The sequence below is a fragment of the Anopheles cruzii genome, chromosome 2 (assembly GCF_943734635.1).
Source record: "Anopheles cruzii chromosome 2, idAnoCruzAS_RS32_06, whole genome shotgun sequence".
In the NCBI taxonomy this organism is placed as follows: Eukaryota; Metazoa; Arthropoda; class Insecta; order Diptera; family Culicidae; genus Anopheles; species Anopheles cruzii.
In genome coordinates, this window is record NC_069144.1 from 51372358 (window position 1) to 51397734 (window position 25377).

A 25377-nucleotide genomic window follows, 5' to 3' on the forward strand; every position below is an offset into this window, starting at 1 on the left:
CGGATGTTTAAATTGTCTGCGGTTGAACATCAACCATGTTGCCCAACTCCCTGTTTGATCCGCACAATCATCCGGACCGGGCAAGGAAGAAGACACCACCACGAAAGAAAGTGGGTAATTCGGCCACAAGTTACTTACCGGAGACTTCCTGCTTTGGCGGGGCCAAATATTTGCATACCCATATTTTCGGCTTTTGCTAAATTTCGCCAAAAAGCCTGCGGAATGGGCGTGAGAAAAGAAACGGCAGCGAAACGTCTCTTAGGAAGGCCTCATTTGACTCGAGGGCTTCCGCTACCGTGCGGTTGCTCCTTCCAACGCTTGGAAGGAAACGTTCTTTGTCTAAGCCCAAACCGTAAGCAATGAAAACTTCCGTTATCCTCTCATTACATGAGACCAGTTTCCAGCCATCCAACCAGTCAACCAACATCCTCGAGCGAAAAGTTTGTCTTCTACCGGAAACGAAGTGCCCCTCGCTCGCCGGGTTCGGCCGGAACTTCGGAAAACGGTGGGCGAATTTATGAATCCTTGCGAGCCTTGGAACAAGTGGAAGAGTTACGCGGCAGAAAGTTAGCAACTGTCGGGCTAAACAATCGAGCCAAGACGAAGTCGGGGCCACGATCCGGGCCGATCTTTCATCAACAAGGATAACAGGCAATTCAAATGTTCTGTTTGCTGGCGCGGTAAGGCACCGGAAATCCGGTGTACGGGCCACGGCCACAGCGGAACCACTGTCGAGCTGTCTGGGATTTGTCGGATTATCCACCGGGGAATTCGATACAAATCCCCGAATTAGTGTTTCGTTATCGACATCGGACGCATCTCTCCCCGGGGAGAAGCGTCCCACGTCTGGGGCTGACATGGCAGACCATTGTTCAGTGCTCCGGTGACACTTTCCAGTAACGACACGAGGCCCGCTGGAGAAGGTTTTTAGTGCCGACGGTCATCCGTCCGACGGCTAAGCCGGAGCCGGTGGTGTTAGTCGGAGCATAACATTTCATCAAGTCATAACAATGAGACGGCATGTGGCGGCTGCCACAACGACGGCGGACAACATCTTGCTTTTATTGTTCCCGCACAGACACACAGACGCACAGTGATCCGCACAGCCCGCAAGGACACTCTGCGTTTTCTCGCCATGCCGTTTTTTTGCGGGCGCGCCCTTCAAAGCAGGATTAACACATTTTTGCTCTTCTTACTGCCGGCCTCCTGAAGCAAAACATATTTTGCCCAGCTTTATGAACGCTGGCCAGGCGAAAGCTTAGGACAAAATGCGCAACAGCAGGACTCGATGTGCCACTAGCACACGGGCAAGGCGGGGCGTAGTGTTATGTACTAAAATTATACGACGACGGCCAGCGGCGCAATATCCGCATCGTTTGTGGTGTTTATTTTTAGGTCCCGCATTGCTGCCGGGACCAATCGGACAGAGTCGGGCACGATTGTGGCGTGACATGGTGGTCCTTTGCGGTGGCCAGGTGTTCCACTCGACCGCGCGCGCTGGATCAACGCGGTCGGCGGTAGCTTAATGGGGATTTTTCTTTTCGCAAAACTCGAAACATTAACTGGAGTGTGAAAAGGCATGTGAAAATGGGATTTTTCACAGGCGAAAATTAATTAACAATCTTTCCGAACACGATTAGGCAGCCACCATACCTCACGAGTGGCTGAGTGAATTAAAATATACGCTCCGGCAGTGTGAACGAGTCTAATCTAATTCAATGAAGCTGCGGTGCAGCTCGTTTTCCAACGAAAATTACGGACGATGAGCAACAACTTCCACAAATCTCAAGCACACGTCATAAGCATCCCGGCCCGCTAGTCTGTCAATAATTCCGGACCGTGAAGAGTCCTCGTCCGTGCTCTCGTCCGTGGGCAACTTCAGGCGGCGCTCCGCTCACCCTCGTACCCATTATGTGGCTGCGGTTACGACTTTTGAGGTTAATGGGCAAAACTTTTGCACCCATTAACACTGCTAAACTTGTTGCGCTGCAAACAGCGGGCAGGATACGTCGAGTCGAGTGTGATGGCCAAGTTCGTGTGTGTGTGTGTGGATGAAGCCATCACGAAGGATCCATCAAATTTGGTGTGTGTAGTGTGTGAGGTTGTTATGTGCTCACTTACAGCCCATTAATGCTAATCGCTCTGCACGCGATTCCACCGGGAGTGGTCCCACGCGTAGTTCGGTAGTTTTTCGGCCCGCAGGACGAAACATCCTTACCGTGGGGTCGGAAAACATCCTTTGAAAAAAAAATTCGCCATTTCGAGTGCTGAGAAAATGTTTCGGTTTTTCCGGCAAGGACTAGCGGGCCACCCGAAAGGGAAAAAGGAAGAAAGCCGAAACGCCATTACACGATTAATTATCTTCGCAAAATTAAATGCAGAACTTTTCCGACCTTTTCGAAGCCCTGTTCTGTGCCGCAGTGCCGGGTTTCGCCGGTTTTTACTGGCGGCGTGCACCCTTTTTCGTGCGGTCGTCAAACCGCGGCCAACCACGCGGATGCACGGACTTTTACCGCCGTACTTGTTTCTGTGGGTTTCTTTTTGTTTCTTTTCTTTTTTTGTTGCCTGTTCCGTTGCTCACACCAATAACGGCCGGCCCAAAGAATCTCATTTTCATCCCGCAAAAATTCATTACCGGAACCGCAACCAGCGCCAGCACTTTCGGTCGGGCCGATGAAATTGAATCCTTTCTGGGCCACGACGCTACTCGCGCATCCTTCCCGCGCACGATGCCAATGGTTTGCTGTGCTGTGTGAGTTTCGAAAGTTCGTTTAGCAGTTTAATTTACTACACTTCTTTGGGAGTTTATCCTTTTCCATTCTCTCCCTCTCTTTCTCTTTGTCTCCCTATCTCTTTCACTCAAGCTTCAAGTGTGCGCCAATTAACGCGAGTAAAAGTTTTCACTGCGAAAAATGGCAAAAAAGTGGGGAAAAGCTCCGCGCCAAATGATAGGCCGCTTAACTCGTCTTAAACTATCACTCAGGTCACGGCCATGTCGGAGGTGGCGCCCGAAACGTAAGAATTAATGTGTCTTTGGCTGGCCCACAAAAGTGTTGTCGTTTGGCAGATGTTTTCAGCATAAATTAAATGTTCACACTGTGATTTTGACGGCAGCGCGGCTCCAAATTGGCCGCTTCCTGCGGTGACGCTGCGGTGTATCAAATCTCGTTAGAACCTCGCAGCAGGACCTGCCCAAATGGTTGCGGTTGCCTTTCGGCTTCCAACTGATCCTTCGTTTGTGGGCCGTTTCTATTGTTTTACGCTTTACAAACGTGCACATAATGCTCGCTGCCGGGAAAGTAATGGATCAGCAGCAGCAGCCGTGCTGTTCCAGCGGCGTTTGAGCCAACATCTTGTGTGCCTGCGTCCAGCGGCCATGGGTGTGTGAATTGAAATGTTTTATTGCTACCATTTGGCCGGTTCGTACGGCCGTTCTCATGGAGTGCAACATGTTCCCGTGACGCTAATGATGGTCATTAGTCCGGCGCTCGCATATAAAGTAGGTTGAAAATGATAGTCGCTTAAAGTGCTTAAAGCTCTTATCGAAACTGGTAGCACTGCTACGGCATGTCCGCAGCAGGAACACAGTATATTCAACAGAGCTCACGGATTCCAAATTCAAACCCTTCCCAACCAGTAGTTCCCTTCCAAACTTCCGATTCAAAAATTCACTTTTCACATAAGAAATGTTTTGAGTGTAGAATGAATTTATATAATTCTTTGTTTACATCAAAGACCATCCAAAAAATAGCATTACCAACTCCTTCTTTCGGAACATTGTACTGTGTAACAGATTCCTTTCAATGCTAAGCCCAGAAGATTACTTCTTGCCAGCCATGTCGTCAGCTTTGTTTGGGTTCGCAATTTAGTTTTGCTTTGCATAATTCGCATTCCGCATTCCTTCCAAAGAAAATTCCTTACATTCCGCCAGCCAGCCTGTCCTCATTTTTCCTTAGTTTTCATATCCAACAACATCTCTAAACATCTAGACCACACGAAGAGCATACTGTCACGCACTGGTGCAAAAGAAGCTTTGCTCTTTTCTAATTGCTTCCCCCTCTGATAGGGCACGTTTTCCTTAAAATATCCTGGCTGCGCCAAAGAATGCTGTGCCGAAGAACCGACCGACCTCACGGATCCGTCATGTGATAGTCCTCCTGCTTCGCCCGTTAATGGAGCCGCTTGGTGGAGCGAAGAGTAGCTTTTAGAGAGCATCATTTTAAGCTCCTAACTCGTCCTGCGAGACCCAGTGCCGGTGGTATTGCCGTGTATCGAGTATCACCGTCCACCAGTACCAGGAGATGTGATGCTAGGCGCGAGCCCTTCTTACCTTCACGAAACGGTGGTTTCGGTTTTGTTTGGCTACGACGGAGAAGTAATTTCGTATCCATCATCATTCCGGCCCCCGGTAATGCGCGGCGATGGCACTGAGCGATGTCCCGGGCGATGGCAATGTGTTCGTTGGCAGATATTTTGTCGTTTATTCGGGGAGCTTAATCTAATGAAGATGATACATCTCGGCACGTAGACCGGCACGTGGCTAGGGTGTTATTATCCCCGGTTTTGTTGTTGTTGTTTTCGTTTGGTCCAATGGTTTTGTGACACGTTTTTCTCACGTGTCTTCCGACCCGTGGAATGCCCAAATAAATCAACCGCCGTAAAATATCATGGGCCCGTTCCGTAATCCTGATGAAGGTTAACGCATTCATCTCAAAATTGGAGGTTTGAAAAACATAAAAAACCTTCAAGTAAATAAATGCAATACCTAAAAGAAGAGAAGCAACGCAGAGCACTTGGCCTTTCGGGGGCCCGAAAAAGGTCAAGACGGGGACGGGGTGAAATCTTGCCGCGCAACCGAAGACATCGTTGCTTCTTATCACACGTCTCATTTGAAGCCGAACTAAAGTGCGGCCGAAAAGGATGTCATACGGGAGGACCGTTTCGGTACTCAAGGACCGGCGTTTCCACCGGAGAGAAAATTGAGTGGAAATTTGATACACTTTCCACGAACAGCCGAACGAGCCTCAGCCCCAGATCGAAAGTAAACCTTGAAACCGTAGTACGGAGAATTCCGACCCAAGGCGTACACGGTGTTGTCGTAGGAAGCTGTCACGATTCACCGAACGTATCGATTAGGTGGTACGAACGAACGGTCAAGGTTTTCCCTCAATTTGAGCTCGGGCTTTCTTGTGCATCTCGCACAAATTCCCAGAAACGGAACGAAAATCGATAGACATGGCCATCATTCGAGAAAGTGTGCAGAAGCTGAGTTTTCAATTCAAGACAAAAATAGGCGAAAGCGTAGCTTTCGTCGATCAAATAAAATGCCACGTATGACAAAAATTTACTGTAAGAATTTACCCTAAAAACCCTAGAGGCCCCGACACCAATTCCAGGAATGTCGCAACGGCCCCTTTAATGAAGCCCCAATCTATGCACCATAGTTAATCGTTTGCTAATGATGAAGAATGTGCTCCGAACCTCGTTTGGCTCGGTTTAACTTTAAACGCTATCGATCGATCCGTTCCCTTTACGAGGGTACTTATTTCCAAAAGCTGATCCACTTCGGTTCGGAAAGATAGCGACGAACTCTCAACAGGGTTCTCGGTTGCAACGCACGGTGCTTCAAACGCACGCACCGAGGGCGCTTCTCCATAGTCCCTGTGATCCTGACCGCGAGATGCATCTCTACAAACGCTCCGAAAAGGGGACGTGCCACAGCAATGACCGGGCGCCAAGGGACTCGGGCCATAACATCGATGTGCCCTGCTCAATCCAGTGGCTTTTGGAAAGCTATTCATTCTATCAGCGCTTGTCGAATCTTCTCATCGCAGCCGATGCCGACGCGCGTCTTACGCTCATCCAACATTGGCCCCTGCGGCCACGCGATCTAATATCTGCAACGTCACGGTGCACCAGACCGTAGAGGAAAACCGATCGGTGTCCGGACCGTGGAGTGGAGAAAAGTTCGGTCGGCATCCGGAAATATCAGCGAGAAGCATAAGTAGAGCACAAGGCATTTAATGAATATCCCCGCCATCGCAGCTTTATTGTACTTTATTAAAGGCGGAGACCTCAGCTGTCTCGTGCTGTCTGGTCGAATATTATAATCTTCTCAAAGTGCGATAGCAAGCAAGATGCGCAAATTCGGATATTCAGCTACTTAATTAGATCTCTGGTAGATTAAACAATAAAGTGCCACTAAAACACTCCGTCGAAAGGCTTCATAATAAACTGAGACTGATTGAGTAATTAACGAACATGAACTTGACCTTTACGAAGAACCGTATTATATTTTGCGGAGAAAAATAACTTGTAAAATGGTTCGCGCCTCGTCGATATCATCGAAAAGCGTTCTACTTCGGCACCGATACTGCCGGTGGCAGAACCGTACCTCACGATGTGCTCCGCCAGGCATTAAAAATAGGAACCGTCCCAAGTTGTGGCTCCATCTCTGGGCGGCGCGCTTCGGAGGGTGGTGACGGTGGCCACCGCAGGGCTCAACAGGGTGCCAATTTTCCCAACCAAAGGAAAACACCGACATTCGGCGAATACTGGTCCGGCGTCGACTAATTTCGTCGACTGTCGAACGGTTGTGGGGCAGAAAACCCTTCGGATGAAGTTATATTCTAGGCAACCGCGAATGCTGGGAGGGAACGCTGCTAAATGCCGGCCCTTGTAGCCCGTTTACTAACACACCCGCACATGATTCGGAAGCATTTGAGGTTGCTGCACGGGGTAGCATATGGGCAGAGCTTCACTTTACCCGGGCCCACACTTCGCTGCTTGCAAGCCATTAAATTCGTTCCGGGAGCGCCGTTCAATGCTTAACCGCCATGCCGCTGATCCGCTGATAATATTATTGATCGTGGCCGCGTCCGTGCCCGAGGAAAACAGGGAACCACCCGCGGGGGGAAAGCCGATAATTTGCACATGACGATTGCGCTCGGAGCAGCTCGGCTCGGAAGCGCTTTCGGTGCCTGGCTGCCCCACATGAACTGCGAAGAGGTTCGAGTAGAAGCGAGTAATTGAATAATGGTGTTAATTTTGGGGTATCAACTGCAACTGCAAGTGAAAAGGAATAGCCTTGCTGTGTGAGTGTGGGAAACCGACAAACTTTCGTCGAGTTTGAATTCATTAGAGTACGAAAATTAGCTCTAATCAAGCTAACCAATTTGTTACGGGGTGTTTAATTGTAACTTAATTGTTATTGTTAGGAAATGGAAACAAACAAATCTGCCTTTACATAATCAAACAATTGATTCTGGCACTTTTAAAGCATATTTATTGGAGCAGAACGTTATTGTAAGTATTGTGAAAAGGCAATAAATATACATGTTTCGAAAAGGCGTTTTGGGAGAAAAACTACTTTAATAAAACTACTAACTACAATTCAAGATGTTGATTAAAAATTATTGATAATATGCTGGTTGTCCTTTATAACACCAACAGGCTACAAAAAAATACGCCATAAAACCAGCATAGATAAAACCGTGTAGCATCATTGATTAAGAAACGAATTAATGAAGAAAGGCTACCAAATGGTCGTGATGGATAATACCACTTCCAGCGTAAAATGTAAAACAAAACTGTTAAAACAAGAAACCATTTGGCATTATGATAACAGCGAAACGGAAGGGTGTCCCAAAATGGTAAAAGCCGTCAATCCGAAGCTTCTAATTTTCGCTCAGAACGGGTTAGGTTAGTGGGAAACGGGGCATAAATAAATAGAAGCTGGAATAGGTCGACAAACGAGCTTTTAGCGCTTGGTTTTGCAGCGGACCGCAACATTGATATCAATCATGTAATAATTTTCCTGTTTTGTTTCTGTTTTTCTTTTTCGTACTCTCTTCTAGACGCTGATCCGCGACGACCCTTGACCCGAAAACCGACACTTTAGCCAGGTAAGACGCCGAGACTACGCCGGCACAAGACGCGGTTTCTGTCTGGTTTTTCTTCTTGGCTTTTATTGTTCAACACAAAACGAGGCAAAAGTCCCGTAAAACACCGTCCCGTGGCACGTGCAGATAGAGTGAGATCAAGGACAGAAAAAAGGGGGAAGGCGCAATAAGGAGTCAATAAAAAGTAGCACAATAAATCTTCGTTTTGTGCCTCACGGTCCGGCCCCGCTTGTCCGGCCCCGCTTCTTGTCAATCGTCCAAGAAAGTAACAAGTAAACCCCCGGGGCCGACTCCGCTATGCTTCGAAGCCGCTCGCAAAGCCATCGCTCGCGGGGCTCGCGCTTTTTAATATCAATAACGAATAAATTCAACCACGACGCTGACCTAGAACGGAGCATCAAGCTGGGCCGCGAAAAGTTTTATCGATTTATGTTGGCCGACAACGTTGGGGCAAGGTTGGCAAAACCTCCCGGGCGGCCCACCTGTTGCCGACGCCGGGGGACGTTGCGAACTTGATCTTCCGATCGTGGAGCCCCTCACGTTTGGCTTCTCATCACTTGTTTTATTACCCTGTCGAGTTGAACCTTCGAGCGAACGTTCACGAAGGTGCTTGAAGTGCAGCGAGTGAGTTGCGAAATTTGCATCTCATTTGCCCGGGGAAGAAGATTTTTAAGCGTAGATTTACTCGAAGATACCCATCGGGGCCTTTTTTGGGCACTTCACAACAGTTGGAGCGGAATACGATAAGTAATTATCGCGAAAGCTGACGGCAACGAGTGATTGCGAAAACAGGGAACTGAAGTGGTTAATGAAGAGTGGCACTCTGCCTCGCATGCTGCCAGGCAGAACCAGGACGGACCTTCGTGGGAAGAGCTCACGCGGTGCAAACACGTGACAGTGCTCCGGTTAAACAGATCAATTGTGGAGTGTCCAGTGCGGTATGAAGGCTGGAAACTCTACCCTGACATAAGTTCAGTAAAAATAGTTACTTCTTCTACTAAGCTTACAGCACTACACTGTCAGGTTGAGTCACGAATCGACTGATTGAACCAAAACTTTGAACATTGCTGCTGCCAATCAGAGCGACGGGTTGTTGAGTGCGCTTTCTATTTGCACTACTCAAAGCAGTGCAGCTTCTTCAATATGGTTCGCGGAACGCCACTCGGCGACTTTGTATGTTTTATTGGCACTTCGAGTCACAGTGCAAAAAACGGCCCAAGTACTTCGCCCCAGGTCAATCAATATGATCGAAAGCAAATAATGCGGGACTCAACGATCAAACGAATCGTTTAAAAGAAATCAAAATCTGGCTCATGAATTTCGCGGTTTAGCTGTAAAATCCCCATCACCTAATATCATCTAGCATTTGGAAATATTGGAATGCTTTTAACGAACCCCCTTTCGAGGTTCTCCCTGGGGGGAAACTTTCAGCCCTAATGAGTGAAGGGTTTCACCAAATCACTTCTGGATGCTGCCTTCCGCGAAACGGGACCCGGTTTTGCAACGAGGTACTTAACCAGGCGGCTGGGGGCGATTAAGAAAAATTGGGTTTAAATTAATCGCAACGAAATAAAACCGACTTGACCGCGGGCCGTACGGGAGAAACGTTCACCAAAAAGCGGTAAACGAATCAACAAAATAAAACAATTAACGCAGCGACTCGCGGTTCGACGCATTACTGTTTGCATGTTCGGTTTTTTTTGTGGGTTGTATGTTCCGATGCTAGCTCACATCCACTCTCCCGTCTTTTATTTATGCTGCCTTATATTGGCTTCGGCCGTGCCGTGGTTGTGGTTTTTACTTTCTTGCATTGCGGCACACATGTAGTTGTGATCTTTTGTTTTTACTGCCCGTGCTCTGTTGCCCTCTTTCTCGGTCGTACCGAAAGTACCGCGAGGGCAAAAAGAAAAAGAGCGAACATTTCGAACGCGGAACATTCCGTTATAACGCGCTTCGGCATTTAGATCGTGAGAAATTGTCGAGTTCGCGAATCGCGAAAACCCGCCCGAAAAGGAACTATTTGGACAGCGAAAAGCGGCCGCCCTTATGCCGCGCCAAAAAGGGCATCATGATAAACGAGGTTTCGGGGCGAATGACTTCATTTCTTGACTTTCGGCTAGTTAACGGCGCAGATAGCGAGAGAAAGAGAGTAGTAAATCAATCTTGCGTTCTTGTGGCCTTAGCCGCAGATGTTGGCCCGTTGACTAAATTTATCGCCAAAATATGCAAATAAATAGAGTTTTTGTACGACCACGGAACAGCAATTGATCGGGAAAGTATCGGAATCAGTCTCAAAGTTACTACCAGAATAACTATTCAACATCTCTATCAGCATCTATATTGAAGCATGAAGTTGTCACAGCAGAAAGTATGAACGTTGCTTTAGTGTAAGCGAGTGTCCCCATTTGTCATTTGTTCTGTAAGCGCCCATTTTTAAAAGATGACCTCAACAAGTAAATTTCCATTGCGCTTCGAGAAATTAAACTGGCCACTTGTTGGTGGTGTCGGTCGGACCGAACAGTTGTAGCCAGCAGCGACATGCAACCAACAACGAGGTGACGGCCGGTAAATTTAGAACCCGTGCCCGCGTACTATGGAGCAACAAGCGTGGCCTTCCGCGGCCCGTACCAGAGAACCAAACCGGCGTTGCGTTCTATGAATCACTCGACAATGCGCCTTCAAAATGCAACTGCATTTGTCATCCGCCGGACACGTGCCACCGATTGCCTCATGCGTCCTATTGTTTAGTGCCGAGGAATGTCACGCTGTTGGACGCTACCATGTACCAAAATGCAGAGGGTTAACATTTCCCCGTTCACACCGTTGTACAATTTACAAACGGAAGGAACCTGTCCTGAAAGATAGTTCGCGGTGGAAGAGATAATTATTTCTAAATACTCTGCTTGTTATTTACATCGTCGTTATCGCCACTTACCGATCCGATACCGTGTCCGCCGCCCTATCTTGGCGTGATTTCTTGGCGCTTCCTTCGTGCACCGAGATAAAGATCAATCCCACGATTAGCTTTCCCTGGTGCAATCGTCGTCGTCGTCATCGCCACACGCCGCCTCAAAGAATGGAGAGCAAAACGTACCAAGCGCCACCGGCAAGATGTCTTCTAATGTCAAGATTCTCGCTCACCGCCCCGTGCTGGTTTCTCCTTCGCTGTTCAAGGACAAAAGGGCACCGGCGCCAGCTAGCCCAGCCCCCACTTGGTTCGGATTGTCGAAAGATGTGAATTGCACCGAAAGGGCTTGCCGTCAACCACCCCGGGATTGGGTGTAGCCTTTCGGGGTGTAAAGATCGATCCGCCGCACAAAGCGTCCGGAAAACCGCATCCATCGTGTACTTTTCCACGCGAACACAAACACGTCCGGGCGCTCTGCGGTGGTTTCGTCGCACATTTTTCGTGCAGAAATAGAAAATCGCCGGCGTACGGATTGCAATCTGCAGCTGCATCGGTGCACCGAGCCGCGGGCGCGGATGCTCGCATCGGAAAAGCGCCAGTGAAATTTGGCATTCCGTCCGTGTTCACCCTTTACTGTTTGGTGTCGGTTTTGGGTGTCGGGGTTTGGCGTTTTCTATAGAGTGTAGGGATTCGCGGTTGAAAAATATTGGATACATCAAAGGATCGGTCGGTGTGTGTTTTAACAAGCACGTGACATTAATAAACATTCTAAAGCAGGAATCTGCTCTCCAATAGCAATGAAGTGTGCCAGCTTAAACAATGAGTTGAAACTGCGCTCGAAGTATTAAAGACAACACTTCATGGCACTAGGTCGTTAGGTCGTATTTTCTAATTTAATTACTTCAGCTGTCGAGAGCTGAGTGGACTCGTTTTGCTCAAGAAGCGGCCTGCATTAATAAAAGGGGCGCCCTCAGGCAGCTAACCTGAAGATGGATGCCATTCTTCAGCTAGTTGCTGTGCGAAAATAAACCAAAGCAAAAGCTGCAGCCCTCGACGACGGCGCCCTTGACATAGCGACCGGCAACACCGGAAGGCGCGCGGCGTACTTCTGGCCCTATCTTCGGCCAGGTGTTTCCCGGTTTTCCACTGGCGCCGACGTGACAACATCATTCCCTGGAATGGCGTATACCGGAGGAAAACGCGCCACGGCGACAGTCGGGGAGACGAGCGAGCATGCCTGTGGCCAGCACAAAATAGAAAACATTCCCCGTTGAGGAAGAAAATATGTCGGAGATTTTTCAGCAATCCACTCTCTCCACAGCGTCGGTTTGGTCACGATCACCGTCAACGAGCCCACGTTCAAGGGTGAAAGTAAGCGACGGCTTGAGGCTGTTCATTGGCCCTTCTGGGTTGTCGCCGTTGGCCTTTTCGCCGCCCGCAGGCGACAAAAGAATGTATGCAAATGCTATGTTGTGCACTTTGCGTGCGCATACAATGCACTGCACGGGCGGGACGAGAAAGGACGACGCAAGGCGCGTCCCTTGTGTGTGTGTGTGTGTGTGTGTGTCTATTCAAAGTGTGAACGAAGCGGAGCTCAATGGTGTCTCCTGTCTCTCTATCGCACACCCGGGGTGACTAAAAAAAGGGGGAAACGTGAAGCAAATCTCATCAACTCGAGTCACCCGAGGACAGAGCGTTAGTTTTGTTTGTAAATTTTCTGGTTCAATTAAATCGTTCACACCTCGACGACGAGCAGGATCTTGGAACGCAGCCATACTCGCAAGCGGGTTTATGCTGTCACATAGGGTCAGGTCGGGTGGCTGCACCTCAATTAAGGGCATCGCATTGTTAGCGACACTTACACCACAATGGTCCAGGTGGTTTTCTTTCGAGTTATTCACCCGTCCATCTTTTTCTGGCGTTGCCCTACAATATCTCTTCGAACAAACGATTTAAGGCTGTAACCAAATAAACCCCCTCGGCGGAGCAATTAATGGCATTGGAATGGTTGCCCGTTGAAACATGAATCGGAACATAAAGGTCAGTGAGTAAAGTAATGTGATAAAAACTCATTGGATCTTCGAAATCGAATGCCGGAGAAGAACGGCTTGGAAATATCGATTGTGCGTCCGTGGATCGTCTTGAATTTCATCAAATCAAATCAAAGAAACACATTAAACGAGAAGATGCAATAAACGAGAACGCGCAAAACCCGGTCGGCTGGCCGGAAGTGGGAGTGAAATAAACAATTTAAGGGACCGCTTTCAGAACACGGTTGATGGCCGATCCTTGGAGCACATCCGCATCGCTTTCTTATCCCCTCCCTTTCGGCCGACTTCGGGTTCGAATCACTACCCCATTTAGAGGCCGTTTCTTTGGTGCTGCTCTGGTCTGGTCCTTTTGTGGTTTTATTTCATTTTTGTTCCGAACTCCGTTTCTGAGATGGGTTCAATTTCGATTCCTCTAAGCCAATTACAATCAATCATCATATTCAAACGTTTACTCATCCTCCGGTGCGTCCTGCTTCGTTCCCTTCTCGGCTTCCGGCTCGTGTTCGAGTTTCATTTCCGGTCCCGCCCGGTCCGGATCGGCCGTCTCACGGTTCGGCAAGCTCTTCTCGGCAAGTGAATCCTTCGATGGTTCCTTCTTATCATCCGGTGCGCCCGGTTTTTCCGGGTCCGTTTCGAGAAACTGTTCCCAATTGCCCCGTCGCTTATCGATATCGGCGTCGGTTTCGGCGATCCTTCGAAAATAAATAAAATCCATCAAAAATCACTGCCCAAAATTGTCCCTGCCCGTCATACGACTTACCGGAACTTTGTTCGCCCGTCCCAAATGGCGGCCGTTAGCTTCCGCTGGCCAAAGAAACGCCCGTTCATCAGCTGCACCACGAGATCGGCCTCTTCCGGGTCGCTCATCGTCACCTGGGCCACCCCCTCGGGATGCCGGTCGTAGAGCAGGACACGCCGCACCGTGCCACACTTGCCGCACTCGTCGCGCAGATCGTTCTGGTACTCGAGCAGTAGGTGTACTTCGCGATCGAACAGCTCCGGCTCGAACAGGTTCCGTATGATGACGATCCGCTCGTGCTTTGACCGCTCGCCTCGCATCTTCTCCGGTCGCCAATCGAACAGTCTGTGCAAATGGACATGGAACGTATCAATAACTCATCGTTCGTACAGAGACCCTGGCCTCGCGCCTCCACGGAACGGAAATCTGCACATGATCATGCAAACTTCGATCAAGAACGGCACGCCGTGGTTGGCGTTGGGCCAAGCGCCACTCCACTACTCGATCGGGTCATCGTCTGGCTGGGTGGTTCAGTCCACGAAATTTTCACTCTCCACACCAGACGATGACGATGACGGTAATGATGATGATGATGGTGTTGTTGTAGTGTGGGAGCTAAGCTCTTTTTTATTCAAATTACTCTGGCTGCTCTCGGGGCTGGTCGTATCAACTTTCTCAAGCCGCCGGTCGCCTTGCGTAAATGAGTCACACTTGAAACGTGCCAAGAGTAACCAACCAATCAGTTCACACCCGGCCCGACCCCCCCGACCGGACGGAAGGTGTAAAAATAGGGTTTCGAGGGGCAGAGGACCGTGGTGCGGCCTTACGGACAAGATTCGCCATTGCTGTGGCGGGGCGATGTGTAGCATCATCGACATGTCGACAGCGAGGCGCCAGATCGTGAAGCAGCATCTCCTCTCTCGGGTGTGTAAGCGAAGAATGGCACGTTCCACAAAGGGCACACAGCTGATTGGGAGTCAGATCGCGTGCGTTAATGAGTGTTTACAATGTACACGGGACGGTAATCGGGATTGGGATGGGATTTGTTGAATACGGCTGCGGCTGCGATAGTCCGCGAATGTCACGTATGAGGCATAAACGTGTAAATGAAACATCTTGCGACTCCACATCCGTTATTTGTAAAGCATCTTTTGATGTGTTTTCTTGTCGCTGGATACGAATCCAGTGTCGCGTGTAACGAACCAGTGTTGCTGAAATGAGTAACTCAGCCATAAATTGCAATTATGTCTTCGAACCGGAGACGACGCAGTCCAGTTCAAGAATTCGTGCAAGAGTCCAAAGACCTTTGTTCAATTGTTCCAAGCATTTCAAGTGCCGTTTGGAACTAGACATGGGATACAAGTTGGTGAGGTTTAACATTTGTATTCGGCTACTACTTAAGGACTTTTTAAGGAAGCGTGAAACTTACGATTGTTGCATCTTCTTTTGGCGCTCCTTTTCCTTCTTTCGCGTTTTGGGCTTCAGCGTAGGGTTGTATTCGCCGCGCATCTGGAACTCAGCCCGCTGCACCTTGATCCTGTGGCCGCGCACATCGTAGTTGTCCAGAATGTTCAACGCCAAATCCACCGACTCGATCTAAAAAGGGAAAAGAGGAAAGATTAATCATCAACGTTTTCATGGCTCAGAAACGATTGCTTAATTAATTTCGAAATGTGCCCAAGGGAATCGATTAAACGAGACCGAAGAATGTAGCGCATATGTTGCGGGTTGCGTCGTAAAAAAAAGATGCATCTGAGATGCACTTAACACGTTTTTGGTTCAGTGGCCCGCTCACAGCGGCAGCCCGGGCTTCAGGCTAGTGTCAATAATTGGCGGAAATGAATGCAACTTTCCACTACAAATAACGGCCCTAAGTGGGACCCCACCGCATCCGATCCGACAGTGCTAAATGCAATGCAAATATTGATACTTTCAACCACGTGACCACTAGCCGTGCAGGCCAATGCAGGCGCACTCCGCTCCGCGGGTGGCTTCCTCGGTTACGCGCGCGCGCGCGTTATGCTGGCGAGCGGACTGCGAGATGAATTTGTTACACACGACTCCATTGACGACACACGCAAGTTTCACATAATATTTGCACCGAATGGAAGTGTGTTAGATACATCTCCGTGTCCCGCGGTCCCGTCGCGTAAGTGGACTGATCGAAAGGAAATAGTGGCGCGAGCAGAGCGAGATGTTGCGCGAGAATGCGGGTTGCCTCCGAGCGGTCTCTGTGCAAATTGAGTGATCGATTTAGGCGGCTCAACACGACGGCTGATTTATCGATTCAACTCACGGCCTGTTAAGTGAACGGGGCGCTTCATTCGTTAGCGAATCTTCGAGCAGCGTTCCGCGATCGAGGCTTCCGTGGTTCCCGGGGATGCCTTCCCGCAAGTTCTACGCTCTTTGTGGTTAGTGAAGCCAAATTTCGATGTGCCTGAAAAATACCATCCTCGAGAGAGCAAGAAAGCAGACACAAGAAATAGTTCAATCCGCTGATGGTGTAGTTTTGAAGAAGCTTGCGAAAGAAGTAAAACAAAGCAGAGGTAGCACTAATTCATAGCAGTCGCCAGCATTTGGCTGACGATGGCTGAACGCAGGATTTAATAGCAGCTGGCACCACTCCAATTCCGAGCAAACGATCGCGATCTACGCGGTCCGTGTGTTTCGAGATTAGGAGACGAGTAAGTAAGTGACCGACAACTTTACAAACCTTTCCCTGATTGGCTGACAAAAAATGGCTGATCAGTCCTTAGCCAAGTCACAGTCGCCTTACTAATCGGCGATTTGGCGAATCCTGTGACAGTTAGACGATGTCCACTGTCGGTTCGCTTTATTGGCCAAGAAGGAAGCCACCGAAATTTCTTGGCAGCGCATCTTTAAAGCCGACCCCTCTTTCTACGCCGTCTGGCGCATTTTTTCAGTCACCGGGGTCAACCAGGGTGATGGGCAAATTAAAATGTTTCGAATTTTTCGGCTCGTGTCGCCGAAACGACTGTCGGAGCGGCTCAACTACAGTGCAAGTGGCGTAGGTGTAATTAACATCACATTTGTTCTAATTTTTGACAACAGAATCTCAAACGAAACTAGATGCGGCGGTGGCCACGTGACTTGTGACGGCAAACAAACGAAGAAGACGGTCGCGGTCAGTTGATCATATTTAAATGCTATAAATCCTTCAATTAATCAATGGTCAAGTCGCGGTGTGTTGAGCGCCGTTGCTGCTCGTTCGTTGTCCATCTTTGGTATCTGTTGCCCTGACGAGACAGGAGATCAAATGTCAGGCGCGTAATTCGACTCGACGGTGCCGCTGCTACCGGGCCGCTGCGGAACTCAAGGTTCACGGTGCGCGGGTTTTTCGGCGGAATGCCCATCGCCTGTGGCCATTTCGTTCGCCACCAGTACGCCGATCCACTTTGGTCGTAATGGTCGGGGGGAAAAAAGACTGAAATCAAAGCCCATTTCTTTGGAGCAGCCAGCAGACTTGAGCCGCCGGTTTTGATTGATCGTGTCCAATCTCCCCATCTGGATGACCTTCGGATCGGAAGCACTCCCGTCAATCGTGGCGTGGCCGCCGTGGTCACGGTCACTCCGGGGGCCAACCCGGGACCGGCCCAAACACCCCTTTTTTGGGCGATTGAAAGAGGATTTAGTGTTCGATTCGATCCAACGCGGCCGACTTTCGATTGCAGAGCAGCGCGTTGCGTGTGTGACTCGCGGTCAAACGCCCCCTACGACGCTTAAGCATTGAAGCATAGTGCAGTAAAAACCCAACTCATCATGAGTCATTAGGTGCGGATTTTAACACGAAATTGAATCGATGAGTTCTTAGATAAATGGCTGGAGATGCCGAAGAATTTTTAAGCGCAGTGAAACTTCTTCGAAAGCCTACCTCATCTGCAATGGAATTCAAAAATGGTGTTTCGAAAAATGGTAGCGAAAAGAATGCGAAAAGAAATTCCGAAATGAACCCATCAGGGAGCAACATATGATTTATGTCATCATTTTCTCTCACGCACGCAAACAACGGGAATTGCGCGACTCGAACGAATGTCAAAGCTGTGGTTAGCGAAAGCGTTCAATACTCATTACCACGCACAAACCACAATCAAGCAATCATCATGCAAATCACATTGTGGCCGCCGGCAACTGCGCGGCAAAATTATTGTAATCAATGACAACTCCTGCAGCATAGCTGGTCAACTCTCTTTCGCAAACTTTAAACCATGGGCTGTCACTAGTAACGCTGCCGCGTTCCCGGTGGTCTCTGTGGCGCGATGGTGGCCCATCTGGAGGCTACCATCCGGTTCAGGTGGAGCGGGTCATTTGTGGGGTTACATTATGCTGCACTTCATTACACAGCAGCGGCAGCATAAACCGGTGCGCACAAACCAAAAATCAACAAAAAGACGTGGGCATTGAAATTTAATTATCAACACTTTACCGTAATGAACCGCAGCTGTTCGACCCACCCCTCGGCGGAGTATGAGCCTCCACCCGTCCCTGTGTGTGGTCACACTGGTATCGAAACGAGAGGACCCACAGTCGGGACCCAACTTCGCGCTCGGGCTCGGGCCCATCTGGATTGTGGTGGGACGGTTTCAGTGAGTTGAAACAATAAACAGAGATCGAGTTGGGAAAAAATGGACACCAGCGGAAAATCATTTTAAATTTGTCGATCCCGACCCACCACCTCGAAGTGGTGGACCTTCTCGCAACGTGTGGTTCCACCGAGCTCTCCGAGGTGGAGCGCATTTATTTGTTTTCCATTAAACGCAACACCGCAGGGCGACGCGAGCGCGGAGCATTCCATCAAAAGTTACGTTAGTTAAGTAAATATTCCTTTTCGCACAAAACCGCACGAATCAACACAAGTAAGGTCGGTTACGATTAGGTTTAGGTTGGGCCTCTAAGTCAAAACTTTTGCAGCCCTGCCCTTGCGGCCTGCCAAGAATCGAGCAGAACGGAATCAAAAACACAAGAAAACCGCTTCTTGAGCAACATTCCAACATTAATTCCATCTCGAACTTTGGCTCTTCCATTCCGTCGCCGTTCGCGTCCGTGATAATGTAGCCGCCGGAGTGCAAAAGCCGCCAGAGAGCCGGCTTTCTTGGTACTTATGGGAGAATATGTTTAAATATTTTCGCATTTCGCTAGAACATCCGACTCCCCCGGGGGCGACCACTCTGAAGGGAATCACCGTTCGCAGCGAGAAAAGTGTGGCGCAACCCAAAAATAAAATGTATGTTGGCAAAATATTGATTCAGGCGAATTTGCTCCAAAACGGCCCTCTGCCAGGGCCCGACGACGTGTGTGTCTGTGGCGTGTGTGGTGTAAAATAATAATTTTCCGGGTGTGAAAAACTCGCTCGCCTTACGGAGCACGTGGTGGTTTGGTGGACGCCGGGCGGCTCGAAGGCAACGACGGCAACGACATGATAAAAAGCCATTCGACGTGTTTATGGATCGAAGCGGTTTCAGTTTGTTGTTTGTGGTCACATACACTCCTAGCTCTGCCGAAGAAAATCTCGGTTCGGGCCACCGCAAGATACCACACATCATTTAATCTGTGCCGGAGAGCAGAAAACCAAAAAACTTCGATGAAATATGCGGCGAAGGCACAAACTGTTGAGTTTCCAAAAGAACGATCACTAACTCAAGCTTGTGAAACTTCCGAGGTTAGCGAAGCAAAGTTTGTTTCAACAAAACAAAAGATTCGACAAAATACGTGGATGAGACATTTATGTCGGTCAATCCAAACTCAGTCAAAAACATCGATTAACTTGTGCCCCAAAAAAATTTCTGTATTTTTTAGAGAACATTGTTACACAAGAAAAATATTAGCCTAAATTCTATAGCGCTTAGGCAATGTAGCCAATTTTATCATCTGGTCATCTGGTCAAAGTCCCACTCCTTATAACTGTAGCTAACCTACTTCACCCACTAATCGAAGTTTTTACAGTAAACAATAAAAGAGAAAAAGAAGCTGAATTTTGTCAATTAAAAATAAAGATCGACATCAAATCTGAACATGAAATTTCAAAATTGAATTGAATTCAATTTGTTAACAAAATACCATTGAGTTATGTAACGAATTGTGCAACATTTTGCAACATAAAAAAAAGCCTCGTAGAAACTTCTTTGAAGCTTCCGGTGAACCGGATCTGCGATGGAGTGGTTTGGTATGAGAGCTGCGTTTTCTACAAATCGGCAGATTATTTCGCAGTACAAATAAGCGTCCTCTCGTGCTGATTGCTCATCAGCACCACACATACACCTGATCGATGACTAATCGATTGTATTTTCACCGAAATCCATTAGGAAATCCCGCGGAAAACCGCGCTCAGCCTCGGACCGTGCCCGGGACGATTTGTTTACAAAAGACCCCCATATCTCGGGGTGGCACGTGACTTCCGCAACTATCGAACGATGGGCGATGCTACTGGAAGCGTAGAAACCCATAAATCATCATCGGCAAACGCGGCGTCGTCACGGACACACGTCCCGACGCCGGGTGGAAAAACAAAATCTCTCCGCAGGAATCTTGTCCGTCCACGCGATTGCATCGTCTAATTATGATTTATTGTCTATCATCCGCGCCCACTGTCCATCATCGGGGACCCTGTTGCCCGTGAGACACCGTTTTGAGCATGGGACATGGGAGATACTCTATCGTTAGGGAGCGAGAACGAGCGGTGAAAGTATGAGCGAGCGTATCATTAGCATTCGGAATGGTGCTGAAAGTGTTAATTCAACCAACGACACGCCAGTTCCTGGACAATAATCATTGAATAAGATAGAGAGAGAGAGAGTACCGATCGTAACAATTGTCAGGGCCAAAGGATGAGAGAGGTATTGCATCACTAATGCATCCAGTTACTCCGACTCCGACCCGTGAAACGATGGATTTGAAAAGACTGCATCCTTCCTGCAACCTCCAATGACTCGTGAAACGGTTAGCGAGAATTATGGAACGATCCACCGAAGCGTTCCGGAGCTCCGAGTCGTCGAGAAGATTGGCACATTAAATGCGATCCAATTTGCCGATCCGACATTCCGAAGGCTTTTTTTGTGCAGTTTTGTCATTTCATTTTCATATAAAATACACAGTTTTATGATAATTACCTCATTCGTGGCACGTTATCTAACGATTCAATGCAGCGCGCGCGATTGGAACGCAAAATTAATTCCATCCTTCTTTACGTTTACCATTTCAGGCCAGCCGAATAGCGAGCAGACCATCCTTTGGGGTTTTCGAATGAGGTAGGTATTTATGCTAAAACGCAGCAGCGGCATTATTTTTATTATGTTGGCGAACATAATTATTTACCAATCGGAAATGAGGCTCGCTATTAAGAGAACCGGTCGATAGTAATAACACCAGAATAGCGAAAACCCAGCAAATGCACACAGCTCAGTTCTGATGGCAGGGCGGAACACTCCGTGGTGTAAATAGTCCCATTAAAAGTGCATTGGACCGAACCACCCGTGGGGCCTGTTAAAACGTAATAATGCTCCTCCTGGAAGCGCGTTTTGAAACATTTCGATCAATAACGAGAGAAAGAGAGAGAGAGAGTAAATTTAAGCTTATCGGCGGAAAGTGTCCGGAATACAAAATCAATAACGGACATCAGCTGCCTTCAAGCTTCCAAATCTAACCAATCCTCTGGCGGCTATATCCCAACCATCGAATGACCATAATACGCCGCCGCGCGCTGGGCGATAACAAGTGATGTAAATTCGAACTTGAGTGTCGATTTCGGTTTATAAATTTAAGGATTTACCAATCACCGCCTGTGTCCCGCCATCGGCACCCCGTTTATTGCCCTCCCACGGCCATCGGAAACGTGCCCAGTGCAAAATCAGAGCCACAGTGCCCATAACCCGACGGCCGGGCCATGAAAATGTCCCGAAGTGCTCGATACCAAGTACTCGTGTTTGTCGTTTAGATAAATTATTAAGACGCCGTAGCAGGAAGCAAGGCGATTCGGGATCAAGGGCGCAACGTAATGGCGGGGTTGTGGCTAGCGCGCCGTCTTCGTCCGGATGCCAAATGGAACGAAAACCACGATAGACCTAGATGCGCCTGGCCGTAAGCCTGTGATTAAGAAGGGCTTATTTGTCATCATTCGTACAACAACGAGATTAAAAACCAGCGGAGATTGATTTAGTTGCAGCCGATGGCCAGACAAGCACCAGGTCGCAAAATTGCAACTTCTCCAGGGCTACCAGGGTTTCGAGTGGAATTTATCGTCCGCTACGACCCCGCTGAACAGGGTGGCGTCAACACGATCCAATCCGAAGGATGCTGGTTGAATGGCACACCACACAAGGCCCTCGAAGAAGAGGGGAATTGCTCCCGCGTGTCGCAGATCCACTTCCACTTTGGTGACCTTTGCAAAAGTCAACGCAACGCAGACCCACGGTAGACTGGCGCATCGGGAGGGTTCTAGCAATCGATGATCGATCGGGTACTGATTAGGGGTTTATCGATTTACCCGATTGCCCGATGAAATAAATGGGACGGCATAGGAAAAAGGATCCACTTCGTAAGGATCGGGGCAGAGAAGCGATGACAGTGCGGTGAGTCTGGAAACGGAACGCATCCATTACGCAGCCAGTCAAGGATACACGGGGGAACGTCGGCACAGAGACCCACGCAGCACAGGAACTGTACGGATGCAATCGAACGCTTAACATGGTGAACGCAAATGAACGTATCTGATTGAATTTTGTTTGCCATCATTTCGAGCGGGACCAATGGTGGAAAAACCATGATCCTGAACCTGAGGTATATCATCATCGAAATCAAATTAAATTAAATGCACTTCCCATTTCGATTCCGACCTTGAACTCTCTGCGAAAGCTTCTTGGGACGCACGTGACAACTTTCTGTTCAAAGTATTTAATTTTCTTTAAACATAGTTTGATCTAAAATCCTTATGGGAACTGTATGTGGCTTCCAAAATTATGGCAACCGTATAGTAGACGCAGTGACTTCAGTGCAGATGAACTTTGAGTCGACGCGACGATGCATGCGATATGCAAAACGGACTCCCACCTCGACCCAATCCTGACAGAAGAAGAACGACATTACATTTTCATAAAATTGTCACTTCAACCACAACAGAAGTCACATCCGGAATTGACGAAGTATGCAGTCGTCAAGAGATTCAACCGAATTCTGGAAGCGAATTGCAGATTCATCTGCTTAATGTGCAGCAATCCGGTGCAGATTCAGAATTCCCACGAGCGATACTCATCTTCGCTAAAGCCGAAGCCAAGACACGGTCGAAGAATTATGTGCTGCTCTCTTGTCACACAAAACGAGGACAGGCAAGGCGTTTCGCCAACGATCTTTCCTACGGCCTCGTGATCGATGCCCATGCAATGAAGCAATAATGCACGCACAGACGGCCTCACTATGCAGTAGTGGCAGCCAGGGAAATAAATGGTGCGCTCATGTCTGGTGTCCGGCACATCAGCTTCCCACGCTCGCGAGTGAGATGAGAAAGAGAGAGAGAGAGAGAAAAAAGTGGCCGCGCCACCTTTAGCACACACACACCGGAGACTAATGCATTCGTTCCGATTGCGTTAATGCGTTTTGGCACCCGGCACTGACAGTGTGCTTAGGGACAGAGCGGCATAAATGCTAACGAAGTCCGCAAATCTGCATCCACACGGCGAGGCGAACCTGTTTGATCGTTCGCCGCACATCGTTCTTGCGGCGTGGAGCCAGCGGTATCGGTTGGGGTAAATATGCAAACCTGAGCCAAAAATTATGTCACAGCATCCCCCGGCAGGGGCTGTGACGGTGACATAGAAATTAACCTCCAGTCCGTTCGCCGGATACTCCGGACGATGGTGGCGCTCCCATCACATGCTGGACGGTTCCGGCGCGCCCACAGATACGGGACGAAGACACGGAGATTTCGGACGTTGTTTCGGAGAGTGAAAATCATATTTTACGCCGCATGAGATCAGCGCGCCATCCGAACGACCTGCAGCGGACGCCATTAAAGCTAATGAAACTATTTAAGTTTCCGAGCGAAAATCCGCACGAAAAGAAACGGTTAAAGGAGGATGATATAATGTTAACAAGTGATCAAAAAGTGCATTTTCATTCAAAAAACATTCGTCGATGAGCGTGCAATCTCAGCGCCCATCAACACACCTAAACGCGGTTTGCTAAAAAAAATAATGCTGATCGTATAAAAAAGCTCGACGCGCGTTGCCAAAATGGTTTTAAATTGACAAAATGAAATGCTTGGCATGCGGCAAGGGGTCAAGAAGAAACCAATTCCGTAACAGATGTGTAAAAAGAAACCCCCAAGAATTTTGATGCATTTGTTGGCCGGTCGGGGTTGGCCACAGGATTCAATCACTAATTGGAAATGACCATAAACTGCCGCCCTGCCGTGAAGCGGTGGTGTCATATTTAACAATCAACGCCCTCGGCCTCTCATTTGGCGAGGTGTTTTAAATGGGAACCGGCTGTCTATTAAAGTGCCATTCGGTTGATGTCATCTCGGCGGCACGCACCACGGGACAGGGCCAAAGAATGTCAAATTTTAGCTGCCGCATCAAAGACGGTACAAACAGTGGGTTCCATAACGAATTTAAACGCCGATGGTCATTGACTTATTCAATAATGTTTGCGATTCATGATCATGAGGTTTGATTTTCATAAACATTGAGCATCAACTTATAGTGCGACTTTTTAGTAACCAACGGCTTTCCAACGGTTTTCCGTATCACTGTTTTTATTAGATGCAATTGGGATAGGTGGAATTGAGTTATTCAAATTATGGCATAAGTATCGACGCTACTCAAATACTCATAATTAAAATTGGTATCGGTTCCATCGGCATCCAACATCAAGCGCGAGTAGCTATTGATTGAATGACAGAATAAATAGAGATATCCCAATGGCTCGATTAAAATCAACCGCACGGTACCGAACTAATCACCACATTTTTATGCTGCTGAGTGCTTAAACAGCCCCCAGCGGGAAAGTAAATAGTGCAAACTTCATCAACCGACCACCGAACCAAACCAAACACGACATGTCCGTATCGTATTACTGCACATTCCACGAAACGCGCGCGGCTACAGTGGTTCGGTTGTTTACTCGGTGACCGATTGGGGCCAATTTTTTGCTGCTCCACTTTCCCATTTTCTTTTCGTTTTTTATATGAAACCCCTGGTGACCATTCTTACTGCCGGTCGGTCGGAAAAACCGGCCACCATTCAAGACCAGGTACGGTGGTTAATGAAAATTAATTTTCCCTGAACAAGCAGCACACCTATTGGTGACGCTAATCGGAAAGGCTCACGAGGGAGTCGCATTTGAATCACACACACACACACACCGATATGCTGAGATAATTAAAACAAGCACGACCTATTAGTGGACACGACAAACCCATCGGCACCAACACCACACCGGGCGGAAAACATCGATAAATCCCCGATGAACCCCGGGCCACGATCGGTGGCAGAAGGACCCATCTTCATCAACGTTTCTCTCTGTCTCTCGGTCGCGTTGTTTTTATCCTGAAACGGACAACGTTGTTGACAGAAAAGCGGTCTTACACAGAGCAGCGACATTCATTAGATTCATACCAAAAGGACACACACACACTAATACGGAAGCCCACCCAACGGCACACATTGCCATTGAAAAGCTTCTTCTGCGAAGCAATTGGTACTTCATCCGTAGAAGCGCACAACAAAACCCGGAACGCCGCAAACGGCACCACTTCCGGCACTCACCATC

The 25377-nt window shown here is 48.5% G+C and overlaps 2 protein-coding genes across 3 annotated transcripts in view; one reads left to right on the top strand and one right to left on the bottom strand.

Moving 5' to 3' along the window:
- The window catches only part of LOC128268958 (uncharacterized), a 65732-nt gene that overhangs the window by 17370 nt on the left and 22985 nt on the right, over positions 1-25377 (top strand). For both annotated transcript variants that reach the window (XM_053006276.1, XM_053006277.1), the window contains exons 2-3: positions 7857-7904; positions 20816-20861. The gene's annotated coding sequence lies outside the window, so the exon portion shown is untranslated. The remainder of the gene's footprint in view (positions 1-7856; positions 7905-20815; positions 20862-25377) is intronic.
- LOC128266912 (HIV Tat-specific factor 1) overlaps positions 13260-25377 on the bottom strand; it is a 36721-nt gene continuing 24603 nt past the window's right edge. Inside the window, exons 2-4 of the mRNA XM_053003701.1 lie at positions 15029-15195; positions 13621-13944; positions 13260-13552 (exon numbers count right to left, since the gene is read on the bottom strand). Of these exons, the coding sequence (XP_052859661.1) occupies positions 13309-13552; positions 13621-13944; positions 15029-15195 (735 nt within the window). The 3' untranslated portion in view covers positions 13260-13308. The remainder of the gene's footprint in view (positions 13553-13620; positions 13945-15028; positions 15196-25377) is intronic.